The 27,629-nt window shown below is 37.7% G+C and overlaps 1 protein-coding gene, 1 long non-coding RNA gene and 2 other non-coding genes across 4 annotated transcripts; 2 read left to right on the top strand and 2 right to left on the bottom strand.

Moving 5' to 3' along the window:
• Window positions 1–13,568: 13,568 nt before the first annotated feature.
• Window positions 13,569–13,925, bottom strand: LOC147792413 (uncharacterized). The gene has a single exon (XM_087124479.1). The coding sequence runs from the start codon at window positions 13,923–13,925 to the stop codon at window positions 13,569–13,571; it is 357 nt and encodes a 118-aa protein (XP_086980605.1).
• Window positions 13,576–13,715, bottom strand: LOC111797785 (small nucleolar RNA Z247). The gene has a single exon (XR_002815610.2). It is a non-coding gene; the product is annotated as a small nucleolar RNA Z247 (small nucleolar RNA).
• Window positions 13,926–18,136: 4,211 nt separating the features above from the next.
• LOC147792414 (uncharacterized) lies at window positions 18,137–20,046 on the top strand. Its single transcript, XR_015421343.1, has 2 exons — window positions 18,137–18,527; window positions 18,645–20,046. It is a non-coding gene; the product is annotated as an uncharacterized LOC147792414 (long non-coding RNA).
• A 5,962-nt stretch (window positions 20,047–26,008) lies between these two features.
• TRNAS-GCU (transfer RNA serine (anticodon GCU)) lies at window positions 26,009–26,090 on the top strand. The gene has a single exon. It is a non-coding gene; the product is annotated as a tRNA-Ser (tRNA).
• Window positions 26,091–27,629: the final 1,539 nt, after the last annotated feature.

Raw genomic sequence — 27,629 nt, forward strand, 5'->3', positions numbered from 1 at the left:
TCATGATTATATGATGATATGAGTATTATATTGATGCATTGAATTTTAGTATGTGATGCCATATATGTGAATATACCATGTATATATTATGCCTATGTACGTCTCATAGAAGAGTTAAGTTATGAAAAGAATGGAAGTACGTTGTGCATGATATTCATATACTATATTTTGAACTATGAGACCTCATGCATAAACATGGATACTTTCATGGATGTTAGGTTGAATGGCGTTGTGTCCTCTATGGGTCACGACCTCACACATATATATATATAGGATATGTGTACAATGAAGATTACATGTGTGGAGCTTGATCCACGGTAACAAACTAGGAAATAAGTAGATGCATCTCCAAGAATAGAAGACATCAGTAGATGCATCCCCAAGAATAGAAGACTAGGAAATCAGGAGAAGCAACTCCAAGAATAGAAGACAAGGAAATAAGCATAAGCAACTCCAAGAATAGAAGACAAGGAAATCAAGAGAAGCAACTCCAAGAATAGAAGATTATCCTACCATGTCTAGATATAACCTTCTACGTTTAACTCCCTCCTCAATCTGGACAACGTACTACTTGATGGTGTTAATATAACACATGCGGAAGCAATTTGGATCTTAGGCACTTTTAGAACATCAATTATTGTAAATAACTAGCATGTTTATAAGTATTAAAACTTAATGAGTTTAAATACTAACCTTTTGTAGTTCAAACTCCTTTTGCTTCACGAACCGATTTCGAACCACCACTAGTGTCTTCTCCACTATCCTCCGGCCTTAGAACGGGATTGTGGAATCCGGTGAGTGACTAAACTTGGGAGGGATTTTGTATATGTGAAAGAGAGTGTTTGTCTCAAGGTTTTTCATCAAGATGAAGAATCCCTTCCAAGTATCATGATCACTCTATTTAAAGAGTCAAGTTTGCATTTTCATGCAAACTTGAGATCACCAAATTTTGACACTTAAAATTCCACTCAAATGTTTGGGATTATGTGGCAAGCATGCATGTTTGAGTTAACCAAATTTTGACACTCAAAATTCCACTCAAACTTGTGGGGTTTATTTGGCAAACATGCAAGTTTGGTTAAACCAAATTTTGACACCTCAAAATTCCACTAACATGGATTTTTCCATTAGATGAAAGTCAACATTTTTACTTTCTTCATTTTAATTCAACAATTAATTTGAATAATGAATTTCAAATTAAAGTAACATTAAATGATTAATTAAACTATTTAATTAATATTTAATATTAATTCAAATGTCAATCCCAATCAATTCCGACACATAATTGATTAAGATATTTAAATCTTATTTAAATATCTCAGATTCTCTCTTTTCGTTTAATTCGTAAATAAAACAAAATTGCGGTTAAATATATCGTATATATGTAACGCATATTCCCTAATTTGAATTCGAACACTTCGAACTCACTCGTCACACTGTTCTATGGTTTAGTCCGATATGAGCTAGCAGAGGGACCTAATGGATCTATAGATCATGGGCTCCAACGATCCAAGATTAACCGATTAAACTCATTAACCTGGTTAACCAACATTCATTAACTACTAGGACACTCCACTATAGCCTAGTAGTTGCACTCCCCTCACTATAGATATATTTCTGTCCATCTGATATAACCATGATTAGTAAGTCGATCATTCACAGGTTGTTCGTAACTAGAGCTGGGTCAATTTACCGTTTTACCCCTGAAGTTACTTCTTGTTCCTTATGTCTCACTGATCCTCTAATGAACAATTGGTTTGTGGTCCAACCAGTAAACCGAATCCCTCTCAGACCAATGAGAGGGTGGGGCCCCTTGTTCAAGACCTGGAGTCAGTGCTTAAGGGAACTACCTTTCTTCTATCCCTAAAAGTGGGTAGGAGTGAATTCCGTCTTGCACCCCACGTCCCCAGCCATTCACCCAGTCTTACCCCTGAAATGGGAGGCCTGTTGAGTCGGCGAACTAGAGCCACTCTCACCCATGCAAATCTAAGGATAATTCCGAATAAACAGGAGTTCATGGTTAGCTCAGGATTAAAACCGAGTTACCTAGGTTATCGAATGAAAAGAAAATCAGTCTCAACAGTAAACGACTTTATAAAGTGAGAGTGGTTTTCTTCATGGTCCGATCTTATGCAATACTCATTGCATAGGACGCCCCCACTCACATGTCTCCACATGCACAATTTAGTGATCACATTGTTTATATCATATACAAAAGTGGGCTGCATCCATAGTGTCCCCAGAATAAGGTACTCAGCCTTATCCTTATACTATAGATCATTTTGACTATATACTTGAACTTGATCCACTCTTATGTCTCTACATATAGTTCAAGTAATCATACTATAGCTAGAGTGTTCTTAGTTTATTGGATTTAGATTAATGATCGTAAAGTTCACTTTATTCAATAACAATTTATTACTGAATAAACATCAATAATAACTTTATTGAAAATAGAATATATCTTTGTTTACAAACTATGAGTTTTAGGACATAAAATCCAACAAACTCCCACTTGGACTAAAACTCTAGTGGGGTTTTATAACGTTGAGTAGAGAGAAATACAATAAACTTGGGCATCACATACTCATGCCTTTTCTCCCACTTGCCCTAGATTACATAACTCGTAGTCCTAGACTCACTAGGTGCCCTTCAAACACTTTAGCCGTGAGGGGCTTTGTAAATGGATCAGCAATGTTGTGTTCTGAAGCTATCTGTGTGACGATCACATCTCCTCATTGCACAATTTCCCTTATGAGATGATATTTGCGCTCAATATGTTTTCCTCGCTTATGGCTTCTTGGTTCTTTTGAATTTGCAACTGCTCCACTGTTATCACAATAAAGAGTGACGGGAAGATGCATATTTGGAACGACTTTCAAATCAGTTAAGAACTTCCTAAGCCATACAGATTCTTTCGCTGCTTCACAAGCAGCAACATACTCAGCCTCCATGGTGGAATCAGCAATGCAACCTTGCTTTATGCTTCTCCATATTATTGCTCCTCCGTTCAGAGTGAAGACAGATCCTGATGTCGATTTTCTCGAATCTACATCGGTCTGAAAATCTGAGTCAGTGTACCCTGTAAGGATCAGATCCTTAGCACCGTACATTAGCATATAGTCCCTCGTTCTCCTAAGATACTTGAGGATATTCTTAATGGCAGTCCCATGAGCACGTCCCGGATTGGACTGATATCTGCTGACAATTCCCACAGCATAGCATATGTCGGGTCGGGTACATAGCATGGCATACATCAGACTACCGACCGCTGATGCATAGGGAATGTGTTTCATATCCTCAACTTCTTGAGGTGTCTTAGGACTTTGTTCCTTCGACAAATGAACTCCATGTCTGAAAGGTAATAATCCTTTGTTGGAGTCCTGCATCTTATATCGAATCAGCATTTTGTCGATGTACGATGCTTGAGACAATGCTAGTGTTTTGTTCTTGCGATTCCGAACAATTTAGATTCCAAGAACAAACTGAGCCTCTCCCAAATCTTTCATTTGGAATTGTGTCGCCAGCCAATGCTTAATTTCAGTCAGAATTCCCACATCATTTCCAATGAGTAGGATATCGTCAACGTACAACACCAGGAAAGCTACTATAGAGTTGACTATCCTTTTATAAACACAAGGTTCATCAACATTCTGTTTAAAGTCATAAGATTTGATCGCAGTATCAAACTTTATGTTCCAGGATCGAGATGCTTGCTTCAACCCATAAATGGATCTTTTAAGCTTGCAAACCCTTTGCTCGTGATCCTGTTCAATGAACCCCTCTAGTTGAGCCATATAGATACTCTCTTCAAGATTACCGTTTAGAAAAGCTGTCTTAACATCCATTTGCCAAATTTCATAATCATAAAATGTGGCAATAGACAAGAGTATTCTAATTGATTTAAGCATAGCAACAGGTGAGAAGGTTTCTTCATAGTCCACCCCCTCTATTTGGGTATAACCCTTTGCTACTAGTCGTGCTTTAAAGGTCTGTACCTTACCGGTTTGGTCTCGTTTCCTCTTATAGATCCATTTGCAACCAATAGGTTTTACCCCATCTGGTTGATCTACAAGTTCCCAGACTGAATTGAAGTACATTGACTCCATTTCAAGATTCATGGCTTTAATCCACTGATCTCTATCTACATCATTCATTGCCTGTTTATAGGACAATGGATCCTCAACGCCATCATCAAGTATGATGACTTGAGTTTCTATCAAACCCAAGTAACGATCGGGTTGAGTTATAACCCTCCCACTACGTCGAGGCATTCTCAACTTTTGAGAAGGATGTGATTGACAAGAAGTGTCAGCTCCATCAACAGCTCTAGTTGAAGGACCAGCTTGATCAACAACTCTTGTTGTTTTATCAGTAGCTTCTTTAGAAATCTCACTTAATACTAGTTTGCTACGAGGTTGATGATTTCTTACGTGGTCTTCCTCTAAGAATGTAGCGTTCGTTGATACAAACACTCTATTTTCTTGAGGATCATAAAACAAACCACCTTTCGTCTCTTTGGGGTATCCTACGAATAGACATAATTTTGAACGACGTTCTAATTTCTTGGGATTTTGCAACAACACATGTGCTGGACATCCCCAAATTCTGAAGTGACGTAAACTACCTTTACGCCCTTTCCATAACTCATAAGGTGTTTCTGAAACACTCTTAGTAGGAACCATGTTCAAAATGTATGTAGAAGTCTCCACTGCATATCCCCAAAACGGATCGGGTAATTGAGCGAAACTCATCATAGACCGAACCATGTCTAATAGAGTTCTATTTCTCCTTTCTGATACACCATTTTGTTGAGGCATACCAGGGGCTGAGAGTTGAGACCTTATTCCATGTTCTATCATATAGTCCTGAAATCTTAAATCCATGTACTCTCCTCCTCGATCTGATCGAAGTGTTTTAATAGTTTTACCTAATAGATTCTCAACCTCAGTCTTATACTCTCTGAATTTTTCAAGAGCTTCGGACTTGTGATGCATTAGGTAAAGATAGCCATACCTTGAATAATCATCAATAAAACTGATGAAATATTCATACCCTCCTCGTGCTTTGACATTCATTGGACCACAGAGATCTGTATGCATGAGTTCTAAGGTTTCTTTGGCTCTATAACCTTTTTCGGAAAATGATCGTTTAGTCATTTTACCCTCAAGACAAGACTCACATAGAGGTAAAGAATTGTATTCTAACTTATTTAGAAGTCCTCTTTTAACCAATCTCTCAATCCTATTGAGATTAATGTGGCCTAGTCTTAAGTGCCAAAGATAGGTATTAGGAGAAATCTTTTGTCGTTTATTTTGAGTTTCAGCTGTTTTAAACATCTCAGTATTTAAAATAGCTTTTGTTTTGCTCGGTTTTAACATATATAAGTTGTTTTCTAGTTTTGCAGAACAAATATGAATACCTCTTTTGCAAATGAACACTTCATTGATTTCAAAATATACTTTATACAACTGTTCTAATAAACAAGAGATGGATATTAGATTTCTTTTCATTCCAGGAACAAAAAGTACATTATCTAATATAATGAATCTATCTCCAAAAAACAACTTTAAATTTCCTACTGATCTTGCTGAGACAACCTCTCCTGTTCCAACCCTGAGTGTTATCTCGCCATCCGCAAGCATTCTCCAGGAGCTAGATTAGTCGCCCCTGAATCTAGTATCCAAGTTGAGTTGTCATACTCTACTAAACACATTTCTACAACGAGTAAATCATATTTACCTTGTTGTGTCTTTTCGGCTTTCTTCTCTGCAAGGTATTTTGGGCAGTTTCTCTTCCAGTGCCCGTTTTCGTTGCAATGGAAACATTTTCCTTTATTTGCTTTTTGAACCTTGTTCTTGCGGTTAGTAGGAATCTTATTTTTCCATTTTCCCTTCTTCTTCATCAAAACACTTTTAGAAGTTGAAGGTCCAGACTTATTTTTTGAGGACGATCCTCGTTGTAATTTCTTGGAGATAACAACATTTGCTTCTCCTGTTTGTCCCTTGTTTGTTAAGAGGGACTGATAAGTCTGTAGCTCATTGAGAAGAGCAGTCAAGTTATATTCTATTTTGTTCATAACCACATTGGTGCGGAACTGGAAGAAGCTCTTCGGAAGAGACATCATGATAAAACTGACTTGACTCTTCTCATCAATGACAGCTTCATTTTCTTCTGCCACATTGAAATGGACCATCATGTCCAGGACATGTTCTCTAACTGAGGTCCCTTCTTTCATACGGCAGTTGTAAATGTATTTTATGGCTTCATGTCTAAGGGAGAAGGACGGTTGTCCAAACATCCCTTTTAGAGATTCCATAATCTCTTTAGCAGTACCCATAACATCGTGTTTCTTAGCCAAAACATCAGATATGCTGGCTAGAATGTACACTCGGGCTTTGTCATTTGCCTTTATCCATCTGTCATATGCATCCCGAGCTGTTCGGTTTGCATTTGAGTTTGGGTTTGGAGGACACTCCTCAATTAAAACAAACTTTAAATCATCAATGAACAGTATTGTGTTTAGGTTTGATTTCCAAGTTGTGTAGTTGTCGCCGTTTAATTTCTCAGAAGCGAGTAATTGTACTATTGAGTTTGTCATGCTGTGATATAAAGAAAATTCTATTAGTGATTTGACTTAATCCTGTTTAATCCAATCAGTTTTAGCAAATGTAATAATGTACCCAAATCATTATTAATTTGCAACGATACTTTAGTGAGTTAGAGCAACTGCTACCGAGGGGCAGTCAATCACTCATTCACTAAACCAAGACATTCTTGACTTAAACACTAATTCCAGAATAACTCTTGTTCCTACAGTGTTTTAGTTATCGCTATTTCGGTCAAGAATATACTAACTCTTAGTAATTCTTCGCAAGTGTGACCCACCAATTTCAGACCTCAAAAATCGGTCCCAACAACGCTATCGAATGAAAAAGCCAAAGTTAGGAATGGACCTAAGAAATCCTATCCATTTCTGGAGTTTGCATTGTTCCGACTCCCATGTTACGACCCTCCGTGCTTAAGTATATTCCGGCTAATATACTTTTTCCTCCCACTAAGTATTTTAGATGGTTGGGTATACTCATTGCTTAAGTATATTCCGGCTAATTAAATATAACTTAAGTCTAGGTGATTTTTCTAAATCTTACATCACTTAAGCATGCTCATAAAACTGGGCTAACTAAGCTCAAGTACTGGTCCGATCTCCAGGTAGAAGGTGTTCCGTAAACCGTCAACTTAAGTACCTTCAGCCTTAGACAAGATCGTGCCAGGTGAGCTTTCTCGTAACCGCAATTTTATAAGACATCGACCCTTTTTAACTGTTAAAATTGATCGTGCTCGGTTCTTAACCCTTTGTGAGCATGCACTTATCTTTATTATAGATTTTAACGTCTACCTCATTTTATGACGTTGAAAATAACCTATAACATGCTTTATATAACAATTTATATAATCATCCATTCCATGCAATAATATAACAATTTATATCTATCACTCACGGAACCCTAAGACATGCATACTATTCATTATAACACTTATAACATACTTGGAATGCATGAAACATGCTTAGCCTATGGTGGGATTTTAAATCTATATGACATACTTTATGCATATACATTTTCTATTTAATTAAAACATACATTCATAATGCATAATTAATTAAACACACTAAAGTGGATTGGTTTTGGCATTTTAAAGCAAGCAATTAACTAAATTATTACATTAATAATTAAAAATAACTTGAGCCGCTCCCGAGGATCACGAACTGGACAAACCAACCCTTAAAAACGTTCAATCGGTCCCCAACGACAGAAAAAACACCCGAACCGCCTCTTCCATCTTCTTCGGTTCAACTTGCTTATCTCTTCCATTTTCGATCAATTACAACCTAAAATGGACTCTAATGACTCCATAAAAATTACAGACATTTCTTCATTCATTGAAGCCCATACACCTTAGGCTTATTACAATAATTGTATCAAATGGAAGCATAAAAAAAATGCCAAAACCAAAACCATCCACTTTAGCAACCACAAATTTCATGCATGAATTGGTACCCACCATGATCAAATTAATGTAAATAAAGTGCCTAAAACTTGCTCTGATACCAATTGATGGTGTTAATATAACACATGCGGAAGCAATTTGGATTTTAGGCACTTTTAGAACATCAATTATTGTAAATAACTAGCATGTTCATAAGTATTAAAACTTAATGAGTTTAAATACTAACCTTTTGTAGTTCAAACTCCTTTTGCTTCACGAACCGATTTCGAACCACCACTAGTGTCTTCTCCACTATCCTCCAGCCTTAGAACGAGATTGTGGAATCCGGTGAGTGACTAAACTTGGGAGGGATTTTGTATATGTGAAAGAGAGTGTTTGTCTCAAGGTTTTTCATCAAGATGAAGAATCCCTTCCAAGTATCATGATCACTCTATTTAAAGAGTCAAGTTTGCATGTTCATGCAAACTTGAGATCACCAAATTTTGACACTTAAAATTCCACTCAAATGTTTGGGATTATGTGGCAAGCATGCATGTTTGAGTTAACCAAATTTTGACACTCAAAATTCCACTCAAACCTGTGGGGTTTATTTGGCAAACATGCACGTTTGATTAAACCAAATTTTGACACCTCAAAATTCCACTAACGTGGATTTTTCCATTAGATGAAAGTCAACATTTTGACTTTCTTCATTTTAATTCAACAATTAATTTGAATAATGAATTTCAAATTAAAGTAACATTAAATGATTAATTAAACTATTTAATTAATATTTAATATTAATTGAAATGTCAATCCCAATCAATTCCGACACATAATTGATTAAGATATTTAAATCTTATTTAAATATCTCAGATTCTCTCTTTTCGTTTAATTCGTAAATAAAACAAAATTGCGGTTAAATATATCGTATATATGTAACGCATATTCCCTAATTTGAATTCGAACACTTCGAACTCACTCGTCACACTGTTCTATGGTTTAGTCCGATATGAGCTAGCAGAGGAACCTAATGAACCTATAGATCATGGGCTCCAACGATCCAAGATTAACCGATTAAACTCATTAACCTGGTTAACCAACATTCGTTAACTACTAGGACACTCCACTATAGCCTAGTAGTTGCACTCCCCTCACTATAGATATATTTCTGTCCATCTGATATAACCATGATTAGTAAGTCGATCCTTCACAGGTTGTTCGTAACTAGAGCTGGGTCAATTTACCGTTTTACCCCTGAAGTTACTTCTTGTTCCTTATGTCTCACTGATCCTCTAATGAACAATTGGTTTGTGGTCCAACCAGTAAACCGAATCCCTCTAAGGCCAATGAGAGGGTGGGGCCCCTTGTTCAAGACCTGGAGTCAGTGCTTAAGGGAACTACCTTTCTTCTATCCCTAAAAGTGGGTAGGAGTGAATTCCGTCTTGCACCCCACATTCCCAGCCATTCACCCAGTCTTACCCCTGAAATGGGAGGCCTGTTGAGTCGGCGAACTAGAGCCACTCTCACCCATGCAAATCTAAGGATAATTCCGAATAAACAAGAGTTCATGGTTAGCTCAGGATTAAAACCGAGTTACCTAGGTTATCGAATGAAAATAAAATCAGTCTCAACAGTAAACGACTTTATAAAGTGAGAGTGGTTTTCTTCATGGTCCGATCTTATGCAATACTCATTGCATAGGACGCCCCCACTCACATGTCTCCACATGCACAATTTAGTGATCACATTGTTTATATCATATACAAAAGTGGGCCGCATCCATAGTGTCCCCAGAATAAGGTACTCAGCCTTATCCTTATACTATAGATCATTTTGACTATATACTTGAACTTGATCCACTCTTATGTCTCTACATATAGTTCAAGTAATCATACTATAGCTAGAGTGTTCTTAGTTTATTGGATTTAGATTAATGATCGTAAAGTTCACTTTATTCAATAACAATTTATTACTGAATAAACATCAATAATAACTTTATTGAAAATAGAATATATCTTTGTTTACAAACTATGAGTTTTAGGACATAAAACCCAACACTACTATGTTCAGATTGCACCGAAAACTACCAAAAGAAGGACCTTACAGTGGCTTTGTCATGATATCGACGAGCTGATCCTTGGAAAATATGAGCCGCACATCAAGCTAATGAGTTGATACTCATTCACGAATGAAGTGATAATCAACCTCAACATGCTTTGTCCATCGATGAAAGATTGGATTGGCAGACAAATAGGTGGCACTAATGTTGTCACATCACAGGCTAGGCGCTTGCGCTTGCGAAATCTCGAGCTCATACAAGAGGACTTGGATCCAGATTAATTCGACAGTGGCATAAGCAACTGCCTTGTATTCGACCTCCTACTAGAATGAGAAACTGTCGATTGTTTCCTTGAACTCCAGGAGATAAGCCTCCAGTGCTTTGACGGTCATTAGGATTCTCATCCCAATCAGCATCCGAGAAGACACTAAGCAAATTAGTGCTGAACTTTGTAAAACACAAGCACATATCAATAGTATTATGTAGATAATAGAGAATTCGTTTGACCACCGCCCAATGTACAGAAGTCGAGGAAGACATGAACTAGCACACTCTGTTGACAATGAAGGAGATATCAGGACGTGTAAGAGAAAAATATTGGAGAGCACCAATGACACTCCGATAGTGAGTAGTATCCTTAGATGAGAGATTTTCACCACCATCCAATAACAACTTCTCACTAGGAAGCATAGGCGTGGGCACACCTTTGGAGGTGAGCATATTGATTCTGGAAAATAAATCTTGAACGTATTTATGTTGTGTTAGAACAAGTCCATTGGAAGTATGGTGAACCTCAATCCCAAGGAAATAACTCAAAGTGCCAAGATCTTTGACGACAAAATCTTCCCAAAGTTGTGTAAGAAGTTTCTTAGTAGCCATGGAAGATGAGCTGATGATAATAATGTCATCAATATAGATGAGGATATACATCCGAATGTCTGTCTTGTTAAAAATGAAAAGAGAGACATCAGCCTTTGGAGGTGTAAAATTCAGCTGTAATAGTTTAGAGATAAGGCAAGAAAACCAGGCACACAGAGCTTGTAGAGATAACTAGGATGTTGAGAATTCACAAATCTAGGGGCTCTTTCATATAAACATCTTCATTAAGAAGGCCATTTAGAAAAGCATTCTGAACATCAATCTGCCAAATATCCCAACCACGAGAAATAAAAGGCCATGAAGAAAAGCATTCTGAATATCAATCTGTCGAATATCCAACCATGAGAAACAACAAAAGATAATAAGAGTCGAATGGTAGTGGGCTTAATAACTAGACTGAAGATAATTCATAATCAATGTCATACTGCTGTTTAAACCCTTTAGCAACCAGACATGCTTTGTAGCGATCAATAGAGCTATCTGGCTTTTGCTTGAGTTTGAAAACTCATTTGCAATCAATAACGTTAAGACTAGCACGGGGAGGAACTAAGTGTCATGTCTTATTTTTTAGAAGTGCCTGAAATTAATCATTCATTGTCTGACGCTAGAGGGGATGCTTCATAGCAGTAATATGTGAAGTAGATTCAGAGACAGAAGACCGAACCACAAAATATGTTACTGTTCCATCTATATGCACCTTGGATTGCTTGATATTTTTCTTCACTCAAGTACCATTCGGATGAGAAGTAGGTGCAGGATCCACAGCTGAGGGGACAGTCGTACCAATCGTTGCGAGGGGAGCAATCGGTGCTACAACAGTTAGTCGACCAGTGGTCGAGGGCCCGACCAGGTGTTGCGCACTCCGAGGCGAGCCAGGAGACTAGTCCCCAGGAACAAAGCCTAGAGAATTTGGTTGCGGCCCAGGTGATGCGGGAATATCATCTGGTGGCGGAAGATATGAGGCCTCAATCATTGGCAGAACAACCGCTGATTCGTACGGTACCGACACGGAGGATTGCGGCGGCAATCCCGTAGCTGATGTGGGCACCGAATTTTCTGCATCTACAGAGTTAGTAGGCACAAATATATGCATATGATCATGTTCCAAATTAGTACTTCTGTTACCCAAAAGCAAGGTGCGCAAATCAAGGGCATTGTGCTTCGGCTGCAAGGTTGGGGAAGAACTGAGTGAGGCTCTCTTGAACGGAAAAACATTCTCATCAAAGATGACGTCTCTAGAAATATAGACACGACCAAAATCGATGTCAAGGTAGCCAAGAAAGACACATTCCTTGGACCGAAAAGAGAGCTTTTGTTTCTTATCCGGGCGAAAATGAGGCCAACAAGCACACTAGAAAAAACTTTTAATAAGGAGTAATTTGGTGGGGTATGAAAAAGACGCTCTAAGGGGCATTTGTTATCGATGACACGAGTTGGAAGACGATTGATCAGATATGTGGCTGTAAGAAACGCATCATCCCCAAATTTAATAGGTACATCAGTAAGAGCTAGAAGGGCTAGACCAGTTTCAACGATATGACGGTGCTTGCATTCAGCAGACTTTTTTTTTATATTCATGTGAGGGCAAGAAACATGATGACAAAGGAACGAAATAATTTGTTATGAATTTTCTTATATTATCCACCTCAATCAGACGGGACACACTTGATTTTAGTATCCAAAAGGTGCTCAACATGAGCTTGGAACTACAAAAGTATACGAGAAGTTTCTATACGATCATGCATCAAATTGATCCAGGAACATATGGAGGTGCAGGACCCCAAACATCCGAAAAATCAGTTCCAAAGGTGATGAAGACCAATGAAAAGAACTAGTAATTGATGACTTTTTTCTAATTGACACGCATTACAAACTGGCAAAGGTGACTCACTAGCATAAAATATTGCTGAGATGCAAAATTGACTTCACTACTTGAGATGAAGGATGTCCAAGACCTGCATGTCACTGGACGTGCATGTTATCGACATCAGATGGTTTGATAGGATAGAGACCAGACTCACACCTCCCGTCTAGAAGACTTTTCCTCGACCGTCGATCCTTAATAGAAAAATGCATAGGATGGTATTCAAAGAATACGTCATTATCACGAAAAAATTTATGAACAGAAAGAAGATGTTTGAAAATTTAAGGCACATGCAAAATATTACGCAATGCAAGAGGATGAGCAACAATATTAATTGAAGAATGACTAGTATGCAAAATCTGCAAACCTGCTCCATTACTGACTTGAAGTTGTTCACCTCCATGATAGCATTCATGCACAGTAAGATGATCCAGGTCACTAGTGATATGATCAGTGGCGCTTGTATCCCTATACCAAATTGGATCAATCTTATAGGAAGAAGTAGCCGCTAGTGCTACAGAAGGAGGTTCATCTTGATAGGACTCATCCATCTTATACCAGCAGCGAACGACAGTAATGCCCCACTTTGCCGTAGATCTGGCAGGAAGGACGAGCATAAGGGTCACGACGATCACCAGCAGGACGAGAGGGTGCACCGTCTCAAGAACGACCATGACCACAATCCCCACACCCACGACGCTTCTACTAATCACCACGGTCAACATAATAGGACGAAGATCCAGGATTTAACTGAAGATCAGCCTGGTGTTGTAATTAGTGAGCTTCAAACGCCATTAGATGTGCAAACACATCATCAAGCGTGAGGGCTTCACTCTTGGTAGTCATCGAGGTGACAAAGGGTTCATAGTCAGGGCCAAGACCAGTGAGGAGATACGCGATCATGTCATCATCTCGCAAGGCAGAGCCAGCGGCGACCAGCTCGGTGGCCAACCCTTTGATCTTGCAAAAATAATCTACAGCAGACAAATCGCCTTTCTTGAACGTGGCGAGTTCAACACGGATTTGAACAGTGCGAGCACGAGTTGACGACGAAAACATCCGCTGTAGGGTATCCCCCGCCCCTTTGGACGTAGTAGCGGCAACCACATCGGGAAGAATCTCCTCAGACATGGAGGAGAGAAGGCCGTTAAGACTTGTTCATCCCGATCATACCACCGATCATAGGCTGGATTAGAGACCAGGTCAGCACCAACAGCGGTTGAGGAAGAGACTAGCTTGATAGGTGCAGCAATGGTGCCATTGAGGTAGCCTATAAGCTTCATACACCGTAGGTAGGGGAGGAGCTGGACACGCCATATGATGAAATAATTCTTGGTGAGACGGATTGTGACAATATGGTGGAGAGAGATTGGGGCAAAGGTCGACGCTACGGTAGATGAGATCGTGTTGGAGATGGTGATCGGGGAGGAGTAAGAAGATATGGTAGACATTGTTAATGAATAAACCTTGGCTCTGATACCATGTTAGGTTGAACGATGCTTTGTCCTCCATGGGTCACGACCTCACATATATATAAGAGATGTGTACAATGAAGATTACATGCATGAGTCTTGATCCACGGTAACAAACTACGAAATTAGAAGACGCAGCTCCAAAAATACAAGATTCTCCTACTATGTCTAGATATAACCTTCTACGTTGAACACGACACACACTCCTTTCTTTCCATTGATTTCAAGCAACATGAGCTTGTGCTAGCTTGTAATTAGGTTTTGGGGATACACGAGCCCACTTAATGGGTTCATGTGGGCATGAGTGAATCGTATATATAGAAATACTACACATCCAATCATAATTGGACGAGAAAATAAAACTTAAGAAACAGTCACCAAAAGATAAATCTCATTATTAATCATGATTGCATATGATTGCATTTTCTGACCCAACAATAGGGGCTACTTCCCGACTATTTTCAAATACTCAAATCTTGTTTACTATTTTATCAAATAAAGGTAAGACGCTATGTATGGATGACGATGTCAGCTATGAGAGTCATACATATAAAGTTAGGTTAGTTGAATTTCTACCTTTAAATTTGTAACCCTTCTAATAGGATAGGACATTTGTTTTTCTTTTAAACTTGACAAGAGAGGTTGTACTTATGCTTTAATTTTTTGTTTTTTTTTTTTAGCTTGAAATGCATTTATGAACGCGTAAATCCACTACAATTTTTATAGTACATTGTTTTAAACGATTTTCCCCACTTAGTAGTCGAAACATGCATGTAATGACAACCTTATATTTTTAATGGAAAAATAGGGTCACTCTCACCAAAAAAAAGGATAAAATAGAGAATAAAAAAAGCATATCATTACTATATCAAATTTACATAACAAATTTTACGGATTTCGATGTAGAATAATGAAAAAGGTTGAGATTTTCAATCAAGGAAAGGCCGAAAAGATTTGATTTTTTATTTTAATATCGAAATGTAAATGATGAGAAAGTGAGTGTTGCAGGCAAAACACCAACCATAGCCATCACCAAATATCCATATTTGTTTTCCTTTTTTCCCACTATTCTTCTTTACATACCTTAAGTTGCCCACTTCACACTTCCCATCAATCCACCCCGTTACATGTCTATCACACCCTCTCATGTCTATCTCTCTTCAGGAAACTGGCACACCGTCTCGTGTCTACCCCCTCGAAAAACTGGCACACTGCCTTGTGTTTACCACTCTTCCCATAATCCACCCCCTTCGAGGCCAGGGCTCTTACTGACACACCACCTCGTGTCTACCCCCTTCGGGGAAGGGCCTCCTTGTTGGCATATCACCCAGTGTCTGCTCTGATACCATTTGTAACGGCCCAGACTCACCACTAACAGATAATGTCTTCTTTAGGATTTCTCTAAAAAATTTTAAAAAGCGGTCTGCTGGGGAGAAGTTTCCACACCGTTTCAAAAAGGTGTTTTGTTCTCCTCCGAACGGATGTGGATCTCACATTTTTTAACCAATGAAAACCTGTTTCAAAGTAATTTTGAATAGGATTTTTAACCATTTCAGTTACTCTCAACTATGTTTTCAATATTTTGTTTATTACTCATTTTAATTTGAAAAACTAAATTAATATATTAAAAATATTGTTTCGATTAATTTGGAGGTGAGATGAGGTTTGAATGAGATTTCTATTTGAATGAAGGAGGAGAAAAAACACCATTGGTGTAGAAACTTTCCCTTAGTACGTGTTTTAAAGCCCTGAGAGGAAGCCCAAAAGGGAAAGCCCAAAGAGGACAATATCTGCTGGCGGTGGGCTTGGGTTGTTACAAATGGTATCAGAGCTAGACACCGAACAATTTGTCAGCCTTCTCATTGTTCCCCGAAGGGGGTAGACACGAGGCGGTGTGCCAGTAAGGACGCTAGGCCCCAAACGGGGTGGATTTGGTGGTGGTCCCACATCGATTGGAGAAAGAAACGAGTGCCAGCGAGGACGCTGGGCCCCGAAGGGAGGTGGATTGTGATGTCCCAAATTGGTCGGGGAGGAGAACAAACCACCATTTATAAGTGTGTGGAAACCTTCCCCTAACATACGCATTTTTAAAGCCTTGAGGGGAAGCCCGAAAAGGAAGGCCCAAAGAGGACAATATCTGCTGGCGGTGGGTTTGGGTCGTTACAAATAAGGCCTCTATTTTATAGCACTCTGAGAACGCAAGTTTGATCAAGGATTACCAAAGAGAGGTAAATGACATAATCATAATAAATATTGGCGTAAGATATCGAGAATATATTAGGGTTATGAGTTTAACATATTCACCTTCTATGAATTATGAAAAGAAAGCAAAAGATAAAAGAATAGTAAGAAAGAAACAAAAGTTAAGATTATGTTTTGATTAACTTTGTATGTAATAATGAATAAATCTAATGTGTTTGGCTAACAAAATTAATCGCTTTTCAAATAGTTATATTGGTTAATAATCATTGTTTAATTGTCCGTTTAAATGTGATTATAAAAATACTTATTATTGATAAGAAAAAATCTTAAATAATGCTAAGCTTTAAAAGTTATGTGAAATTTAATTACTTTTATGCCCTTTTATCACATAAAATTCTACCTTCACACTTAAATTTCTATATACTATCAGTCGCTACTAACGTTTTATGCTCATCTCTTATGCAGAAGAATAACTCTGAAAAGAAAACTTCTTCTATAGTATAAATGTCGAAAATATTTAAAACATACTTTCTTTAGAAAACATAGTCATAGTCTTATGTGTTTAAATACGAAATATTGAAATTTAGAAAAAATAAAAAACAAATACAAAATAATTTAAAACCATAAAATGCAAAACAACTTTATTCTAACCTAAGACTTGGAAATATGAGTTATTCTCTTGCCTTTACTTAGAAAATGATGTAATACACGACCTAAGTATTTCAAGAATTAATGTATTTGATCAGCATTGAACTCAAGTATGAGTGTTTTAAATTAGAACAAAGTACCACTCTAACAAACCTATCATAAATTTAAACTTCTTAGTATATTTTATATATTTTTATTTGGCTCGGGTCAACTCGAGAATTTTGTCTCATAACTCGAAATCGAACCGAGTCAGTTCGAGTTCAGAAAAATGAACCCAAACCAACCCAAAAAGCTAATCTAACCCAACCCAACCCTTATAGTTCGGGTTGGGTTGGTCCGAGTTGTCGTGTTGTCGGGTTGAATCTACACCTCTAGTTCCCAAAATACACCTCAAACATATTGAGTAAAGACTAGACCATTAGACCTTGGACAGGCCCGGTAAAGGTTCAACCTCGATAGCCTTAGGCTTACTAATGGGTCAACTCAAGTATGCCATGGCCCTCGATAGGGTTAGCCCAAGTGGGCTTTGGCTGACCCCTTGGCTCACCTCATGGTCAGTATTATAGCCTTAGGTCGATCATGTTCATCCTTGTCCATCCTCTTGAGGGGTCGACCTTAAAAGCTTGGGCCGAACCCTCAACGAGTCAGCCTTTGTCGTTTGATTTGTCTAGCATGTCCTCCATAGTCGAGAATTTCTATGTGAGTACACCTTGCTCAACATGTCTAATAAATTTCAACCATGGTAGGCTTGCGAGCCTTACCATGAGGAGTGCATCATTTTGTACGATGCAGTCAATATGCATGTTTGTGGTTAAATTAGCCAGTTTGGGACATGCTCTTCCTAGCTGATGCAAGAGTATGCCAATGTTGGTTCTAGTAGTTTATCCGTTCAGTCTCGGGCCAGTTTGAGAGAAAGACACGAGAAGGTCCAAAGATGAGTGTAATAACCCGAAAATAATAAATAAATAAATTAAATAAAAATAAAAATAAATTAATTAATTAAAAAAAAAAAAGAAAGAAAAGAAAAGAAAAGAAAAAGACAGCAGCAGCTTGAAGCTGCTGCCATGGAGAACGGAAGAATGGACAGGTGGATTGAAGGGAAAAGAAAGAAAAAAGAGGAAGATGGAGGTGTGGGATGAAGAAGGGTGGTTTTATTTTGTGTTAGTGTTATGGATGGTAGTGGTGGTTGGGGTTGGCAAGGCAGACGAGGAAGCACCAAATATTATCGAAGAAACAGAGGAAGAGGGAAACAGAAAACAGAGAATGTTATAATCCGTGTTTTCCGGCAAAACCTTAAGGTTCTTTGGCGTTTGTTGTGACAATGTGCAAACCTGAGGATGAGGAGACGATTGTGAAGGCTTTTCAGCCATTGAAGCTCTGAACTAAGCTGATTTAAGCGGTTGTCGCAAAGGTAACGAAAAACCCATATCACCGAACCTTTAAATCGCCATATCTTGGTTCATATTGTATAATGAGTTATGAAATAGGGCTTGTTAGAATCGTAATAAGGAGATCTATAAATTTGTAGAAGGAATCAGGATGAAATTCGAATCGTAGAAGGAGGATATGGCTTCGGGATATAGTAGGTATTAACAGAAAAGATGGGAAAATTTCAGAAAACGCAAGGAAGAAGAAGGAGCGCGTGCACTACACGCAGGCGCGTGAGGGGCCGCGACTGGGTGTGCGACTGGGCGTGCTCCTGGCGCGTGGGACAGACACACCGAGGATGTGAGGGCGCGTGAGGGCGCGTGAAGCATCATTTTGGGTTCCCGGTTTGTCCCGTTCGATTTGTTTTGACCTGTTCTACCTAGATTGACCTATACTTACCTTGAAAATGGTGAAATATAGGTCTAATCGGAAGGAATTGTGTTGAAATACCCTATTAAATGTACAATCAAGAGAGAAAGGGATTCGAAACCAGGTAAGTAGCGTATCGACCTTTGAACTAGTTCTTAACTTGTTTTACAACATGTGAGTATGTTGTTTACCTGATTAAGAGCTTAATATGTTATGATGAGCTTTGATGATATTGATTGTTTATTGTATATTGTGACTGCTTGCCTGTGATGTAAGCATGATATAAATGATTGTCAGAATGTTCTATGTGTTGAACATGATACATGTATGAAAAAATGCAGTAACTGTGAGTATGTTATGCATGTTAATAGAAAGGTTATGACTCTAAGATATGCTTATTGGTTGTTGAGCTATGGCTTATTTATATGAGTATGATAGTCTACTAATTCTCGCGGAGTTCCTGGCCAACGCGCTGTGTGCTAAGTCAGGGAGCATGAGTACTCCTGACCGTTGGTATATGCGATAAACAGGCCGCCAGAGCAATTAGTAGACGGACCGTATTTGACCGAGAGCGAGTCTTACATACGAGTCCGAAAATTCTAGATAAGCATATCGAGAGAGAGTCAGTAACCTAGCTGGAGGTAGCTGAGATACCTCATTAATGAATAGATGACCCTAGTAAGAGAAGCTAGGAGTCAATGTCGAATAAAACTTAAAAACATTTGCTATGCTAAGCTGGAGGTAGCTGAGATACCTCATTAATGAACAGATGACCCTAGTAAGAGAAACTAGGAGTCAATGACGAATAAAATTTAAAAACACCTGGAAAGATTAGTTATGAATTCATGAAAGATAAAGTTGGCTACTTACTGGGTAATTTAATTACTCATCAAAATTATTTTTAACTTTTCTTTCCAGATTTAGTTGATGCAGGCCAACCGAGGACGAGGGCGAGACCAGCGGGCTAGGAACTATTTGGGAATCCATGTCTGTGTCTGTTTTGTGTACTTATGCTTTCGCTGTCAAGAATCTACTTCGGTTGTTTTAAGTTTAAATAGCACTCGTTTTAAATGTTTTACTTGATGTTTTTGGAAACATTTTTTTTGAAATTTATCATTGGTTGTCGGAGTTTATTATCGAGGTCAGTAGTAACTCCTGTGAATCGCGTTGACGATGAGCGGGTGTTACAATGAGATAGTCCATAAGCATTGGACAATTGATATTTATCGTGCTTATGTTGTGAGTCTTGAAAACCGAGAGAAGGTTTGTCAATGGGATAGTTGTAATTTTCATATTCATTTTAGAATAGGATTATTTCTAGCGGGTCAATCAGCATCCAATTCAAAGTTTAGATCGCCATCGGGATGATGTTGAGATAAAATGAGGGAGAAAGTCATTGAGGACGATGAGCAGTTTAAGTGGGTGAAAACGTTATGATTATACTAAGAAGAGAGTAGGTTGTGACCCCATGTACAGTCAGTCAGAAGGCGACATGTAGGTGGCATCCATTGAGCCACATGAGGGTTGAGAAAGACAAGTTTCATGATCCAACCAAAGAGGACGACGCATTCCAACACAACAAGAAGACTTAAAAGGCAATGATGAAGTTAAGGATGTTAAAGAAAAAAGGGTTGGATAGGGCCTTGACCCATAACTTCAAAAGTTGGTGTTTGGGCATGGTTTCAACATGGATCTCTAGAGTTAAGACAATTTATATAAAAGATGAAAGCAAAAAATAATAATAATAAATAAATAAATAATGTTATTTGGAGGGCATTTGACCAAATGAATCTACTTTAGTCAAAACGAAATGCCTCAAAATTGACTATAGGAGAGACATGGTGTCAACTCTCTACCACCCTTGAGTCTTATGGCCTAAGTGAGCTATCCCATGACACATGCGTATGTCATGGTATTGGTGGTCATTGCAAGACGAGTGTCTTGGATCTTCCTTTAAGAATAGATTTTCAAGAACACTGCGAGAAGACACGAGTGTGATGACATTGCGCCTTGGCCCTCGAGTCTGAAGTTGGTATATAAGGTAATTTTCTAGCACGATATGTAGAATAACTTAACATGGACACGAAAGGGTTCATGCCTCAATAATTTTCAAATGGATGGACGTTTGACATGTCTCAATCATATTGTCGATTCTTGATAAACATGTTCGAGTGAACAACGAAGGTTAATGACATCTTGAGTCTCGAGATAACACCCTTTAAAGCATCAGTTGGACTTGAGAGTGTTCAATTAGTACTATACTGAGTCAATATGTCCCGATAAGTATTGTAATGCCCCAATAAGCTTGTTTGCATCAATATGTCTCGATAAGCATTATAATGCCTGATTGGTGTCAAGTACTCAAATCACTCAATAAATCTCCAGTTGGGTGTCTTAAGTTCATTTTGATCCAAAAAGGATCTAACCACATCTCAATGAAGTTATGGATCGACGTAGAAGCGTGCGGGATGATAAGATGAGATGCAATATTACATTCAAATAACCTTGGCCTAGTATAGAGGTAAGGTTGAGCATTAGGACTAAGCCTAAACAGAGTCAACTCCGACTAGAGTTGCAACCGAATGAAAATACATATACATCTGATGTGTATGGCCAAACAAAGCTCAGTTTGTGCATGAGCTATGCTTGTGAGATGAAGAAGAACCTCACCGAAGATCTAACAAAGCCGCAAAGCTACACAAGAAAGTATATTGGGACTGAAGGTATCTTTAAGGTTGACCATGAGTTATGTTCGGTAAGCGAAGAAGAATCTCACCCAAGGTCTAACGAAATCACAAAGCCAGATGAGAAAATATAATGGGGCTTGAGTTTTTCTTAAGCCTAGTAATGATCGTGTTAGAATCACGACACCGACACCGACACCGCACGGTTTGAATAAGCTTAGGTATTCTTACATTTCATCATTTATTATATTGTTTTCATCGTGCTTGCAATATGGCATAAATCATATATTCCTTTCCAAAATTAAATAATAATAATAATAATAATAAATATCATCAATACTATTTATCAACAATATTAGAAGCTACCATCCTTTTAATTTTTGGATGAACAAATCAAAGTAATTGACTTTTAAGCTAATACCTTTTTTTATTATTTTTTTAAAAAAGTCTTCAATTTTTTTTCAACGGATAGAACGATAATACGGCTCCTAACAGAAATATTTATTTGTAACACCCATATAAAGTTTAAAGCTACATACGAGTTACGGGTAATTTGAAAAAATAGCCCTACAAAGATATTTTTAAAAAAATAATCCTAAAAAAGTAAAATGGACGTTAAATTCATGGGAAGTCTAGCTTTCAAAGACCACTCAGATTATAAGCTAAATTTACAAAAATAACCCTAAAAAGAGACCATTAACAAAAATAGCCCAAACGAGTAAATTGAATAGCTTTCCAAATATTTGGAAAGCTAGCAAGTTGGGTCAATAAATAAAATGAATTAGGAGCTAATTAAAATGATTTATGGATAATCATCAAATTATTAATTAAAAAATAGAATTAAAAAATTAAGATAAATATCAAAATTTGCCCACTTGATTGGACAAATGGAGGATTTTTATTGGTTAAATTCAAATGCCAAGTCCTTCCTTAACCTACTTCAAACTTTTATGTATTGAGAGATGTTTTGCACCAAACTTTCTAGGACATATATATATAGCAAAAGAATTAGTACGGCTACTGTAACAACCCAAGTCCAATGCCGACCAACTGTAACGCCCCTAATTTTCTCCACCCTAATTAGCGACGTTACCTTATACTCATCAAATCAATAGGACAAGAGTTCACATGGGACAGTCTCAATAACGAAAATGCATTCATCAATTTAAGCAGTTCATACCTAGGAAAACGATTGCGACAACCTAGCCTAGAAGTAATCAACAGAGAACTAGAGGAAACAATTCGCAAAACTAATAACCCAAAAGAACCCAACAGGCACCTACGACAGTACAAACTCTCCCCAAGATTTCCATGGCCCTTCGCATCATCCACCGTCACCCGTACATGGTAGCCTTGCCCTTTCCTGAAAATAGTAGTAGCACGTGGCTTGAGTATTATACTGCTAGTAGATATTGTCTTTTTTTTTATTTTATTTTTTTCGATTTTTTTCTCAAGGTTTTTAAAACGTGTCTGTTAATGTGATGTTTCCACACCCTTATAAAGAATGTTTGTTCTCCCCTCCAATCGATGTGGAATCTCATAACCCTCCTCCCTTCGGGACCCAGCGTTCTCACTCGCTTTCGTTCTCCTCTCTAATCGATATAAGATCTCACAATTACACAATAAATTAAATCCTATTTTGATATCTAAACCTTTAAAAATTTGTCTCATTTTAGTCCAAAAACTTTTAGATCGGAAGGAATGTTAGTTTGGACGAGTAGGCGGTGTCTATCATAAGGTCATCACTGTCCGCAAGTTCATTACAGTAAAAAAAAAAAAAAAAAAAAAAAAAAAAAAAAAAAAAAAAAAAAAAAAAAAAAAAAAAAAAAAAAAAAAAAAAAAAAAAAAATCCAACTTTAGTTTAGAATGAAATAGAGTGTGATAGTACTTTTCTTCACACTCCCACGCACATGCATGTGGACCCATTAGGCAAACTCTCTAATATACTCACTGACGTTTGACTATGGGTTTATGCACTCTCATGCAGCTAAAATTAATGGAAAAGAAAGGAATAGAAATAAAATATTGTAAATGTACGTGTCAGTATATGATTGGTTGTGAATGTATCTAGGAAATGGGGTAAGAGTTCACAGGAATAAGTACAAGTATACACTATCACAAGTAGCGAATAATGAGTAAATTATTGATTTTGCAGGGAGTTATGATGAATTTTTCCTTTATTAATTGGGATCTACACGTTAAACATAGGTGACATCAATAATGGGTCATGAGGTTGTTTAATGACGAAATATAAACTATAGTACTAAGAGTATGTTAATGCAGAACTAGCCATTATGCACAAATTTATACCGTTATGAAGATTGGACGGGGATATAACTTCAGCTACTTATTCGTATTAATAGCAAAATAGGGTTTCATATTGGCCTATTCTCTTATAAGAGTGCCGAGGTAGCTAACTCTTGCTTAACGCCCTAAAAATGTGTGTTGGTAAGCTTCTTTGAGTCATGTTCTTCTCACGATTGTTTCGATATCTCTATTGACTAATAAGACTTCTCAATCTTTACGCATTAAGTACGAATAATCTTTAAGAGATACAACTATTAATAACATGAAAGTAGCTTAACATCACATCCTCCTTTCCTCGGGTTTAGCTATAACGCATTGCAATATTCAATAAGTTCAATAAAACAATAAACGTCTCTCAAGTCAAACGGAAAAGATCGAAAATAAGTTAACACTTAAATAATATCTTCCTTGGCTCTAGTAAGGTTTCTCTTGCGTGAAGGTCTACACCTAATGAAGGTTACTCTCGTTCATGCCAACATTGGTTTCATCTAGGGGTGTACATTCAACCCGACAATCCGAAAACTCGGACCAAACCAACCGGACTATAAGGGTTAGGTTGGGTTGGATTAGCATTTCGGGTAGGGTCGGGTTCATTTTTCTGAACCCGAACTGAATCGGTTCGGTTTCGGGTACGTGGATAAGACCTTCAGGTTGGCCCGAGCTAAATAAAATATATAAATTATATTAAGAATCTTTTTACATTAATAGGTTTGCCAAAGTGGTACCTTAACCTCTCTAAAGACACTCACGCTTGAGTTTGATGCCAGGGATATTATTTTGTTTTTTTTATTGAATTTTCTTTTTTATGTGAATAATTATAGATCAAATTTGACAACTTGACAACCCAACCCGAAAATAGAGGGTTGGGTTGGGTTGTGAAAATTTTCAGATTCATGTATCAAACCATTAACCCAACCCAAGCCAGTAAGCATTCAACAATAAATCCACTTACATCCACGAGCTTAATCCAAATGTTTTAAACGCCCGTGAGCTAAGCATAGCTTAGATTAACTCTAACAAAGTCCAATTTCACCTACAACCTTTAAAACACGTGAAATATTATAACCACAAACGGTAAGAAAATCTACCGAATCGACAAAAAATGATCATAAACTAATAATAAACTTGAACCAAAACACACTAAACCAGAATGAACCAGCTTTATACAAGCCTGAACCGAAGCTGGAAAAGTTGTATTAGACATGAACCAGAGTTGAATTGTGCCCGAGGCATTGAACCTCGTTGGAGCTTGTGGCGCATAAGTGGACCTCACGCCTTTGCTTTGGGTTGAGTTGAGCATCAGGGTTAGGTTGATAAGCTTGAACGTTTGGGCTTTGGGCTACTAGGCTAAACTTGAGTTGAGGTTGGGCTAGACCAGAACTTAGTTGCTTTTGAACTATTTCTTCTTTACTCATTAACTCGAGGCCTTTGTGCTTCACCACAAGCACGGTAGCAAGATACGAGGTTGATTGGAGAGGAGAATGAAGTATTCTTTATAAGAGTGTGGAAACCTCTCCCTGGTAGATGCGTTTTAAAAACCTTGAGGAGAACCTCGAAAGGGAAAGTCCAGAGAAGACAATATCTGCTAGGGTAAGCTTGGACCATTACAAATTTAGAGAAAGAAAAGAGATCATTATCAGTGGCCTGAATGAACGAGAATCAATAGAGTTTTCAATAAAGAAATTGTGTCAATAACAACCTAAATCATGAATATAATTGCATGAATTTCGACTGATGACTTCTCTTATAAATGTTGATTCCGAAACTTGAACAATAGAGCCTCACTCTCTCGTTGTGTAAGAACCCATTTTTCGAGACTTCGAATCACGAATTACAACATAGACTCGAGGGTAAAATGAGGATACAATTATTCGTTTTTAAAATAGATAGACTTAGAAATTTAAAATATTAAAAATATAAATTTATATTAAGTGTTTGAAACATACCGTATGTTTCCATGGAAGTTATACAAATGTTTACAAATAAATACAGTATTCTAAAATGATATTAAAAATACAAAACACGAACAATGATATAGATCTAACAGCCTTTGCAACTGCACAACGCCTGCACACTTCTGCCATTAAATTATCCATTAAAAGTTGTTGCTTTGGCCGAGTGGTTAAGGTGTGTGCCTGCTAAGTACATGGGGTTTCCCCGTGAGAGTTTGAATCTCTCAGGCAATGGTTTTTTATTTTTAAAAAGGTTAATAAAAGCAGTAATGGAGAATTCTTTAACAAACGTGTTTGATGAACTGCTTTGTGAGTCTTGACTTATGCGATTGTGACACCGAGCAGCCTCTAGGATCCGACTCGCGTGCAACTTAGCTGAGCTGCTTTCCCTTGTAGTTGGTTCGTGTATGCTCGATGGTTCCTCTCAGATTATTCAACTTGGATTACCTATCTTGGACCCTATTTTACTGTTTCAAACCCTTTCCTTCCATTATGGACCCTCTTGGAGATATTTTTTACGTTATTGGATGTGCTTAAGGTCAGTATACGAAATCTTTAGCCAATTTAAAATATTATGATAAAAAATAGTTTGATTAATTGATGTCGTTAGGTGAATTAAGTTATTTAATATGTCTTAACATAACGTCGTGATACTCTTTACGTGGAATTGAATTCTAAAAAGCGTGATCAAGCTAGCACCAAGAAGATTTAGTGACTCCAGATTTAGTGACTCAATTTGTCTTACTGTTGGCACACTTTCGAGCTAGGTTGGATGACTTGAGTGATGTACGAATACCACGTACCCTATGACCCATTTATGTGTCATTTTCTAGTGTTATGATATGTTATGCTATGATTATGTGATGTTGTCATGATTATGTGATGATATGAGTATTATATTGATGCATTTAATTTTTGTATGTTATGCCATATAAGTGAATATACCATGTGTATATTATGCCTATGTACGTGTCATAGAAGAATTAAGTTATGAAAAGAATGGAAGTACTTTGTGCATGATATTCATATACTATATTTTGAACTATGAGACCTCATGCACAAACATGGATACTTTCCTGGTATGTTTTGTATGGACACATACACCATGGTACGATATGTTAGGTTGAATGACTCCATACACCATGCTACGATATGTTAGGTTGAATGACGTTGTGTCCTCTATGGGTCACGACCTCACATATATAGGAGATGTGTACAATGAAGATTACATGTGTGGACCTTGATCCACTGTAACAAACTAGGAAATCAGTAGAAGCATCTCCAAGAATAGAAGACCAGGAAACCAGGAGAAGCAACTCCAAGAATAGAAGACAAGGAAATCAGGAGACACCTCTAAGAATAGAAGATTATCCTATTATGTATAGATATAACCTTCTACCTTTAACTCCCTCCTCAATCCAGACGATGTACTGTTAAGTTCAGATTGCACCGAAAACTGCTAAAAGAAGGACCTAACAGTGGCTTTGTCATGATATTGACGAGCTGATCCTTGGAAAATATGAGCCGCACATCAAGCTGATGAGTCGATACTCGTTCACGAATGAAGTGATAATCAACCTCAACATGCTTTGTCTGTTGATGAAAGATTGGATTGGCGGACAAATAGGTGGCACTAATGTTGTCACATCATAGGCTAGGCGTGTTAAAATGTCATCACTAGCCCCAATAGGGTTAAGCCCAACCATTGTATGAGTAATTATATTTATGATTTAGGATTTTAGAAATAAATTGAGGAAAATGATTTAGGAATTT

Source organism: Cucurbita pepo, chromosome 6, assembly GCF_057944985.1.
Source record: "Cucurbita pepo subsp. pepo isolate OVF chromosome 6, ASM5794498v1, whole genome shotgun sequence".
NCBI lineage: Eukaryota > Viridiplantae > Streptophyta > Magnoliopsida > Cucurbitales > Cucurbitaceae > Cucurbita > Cucurbita pepo.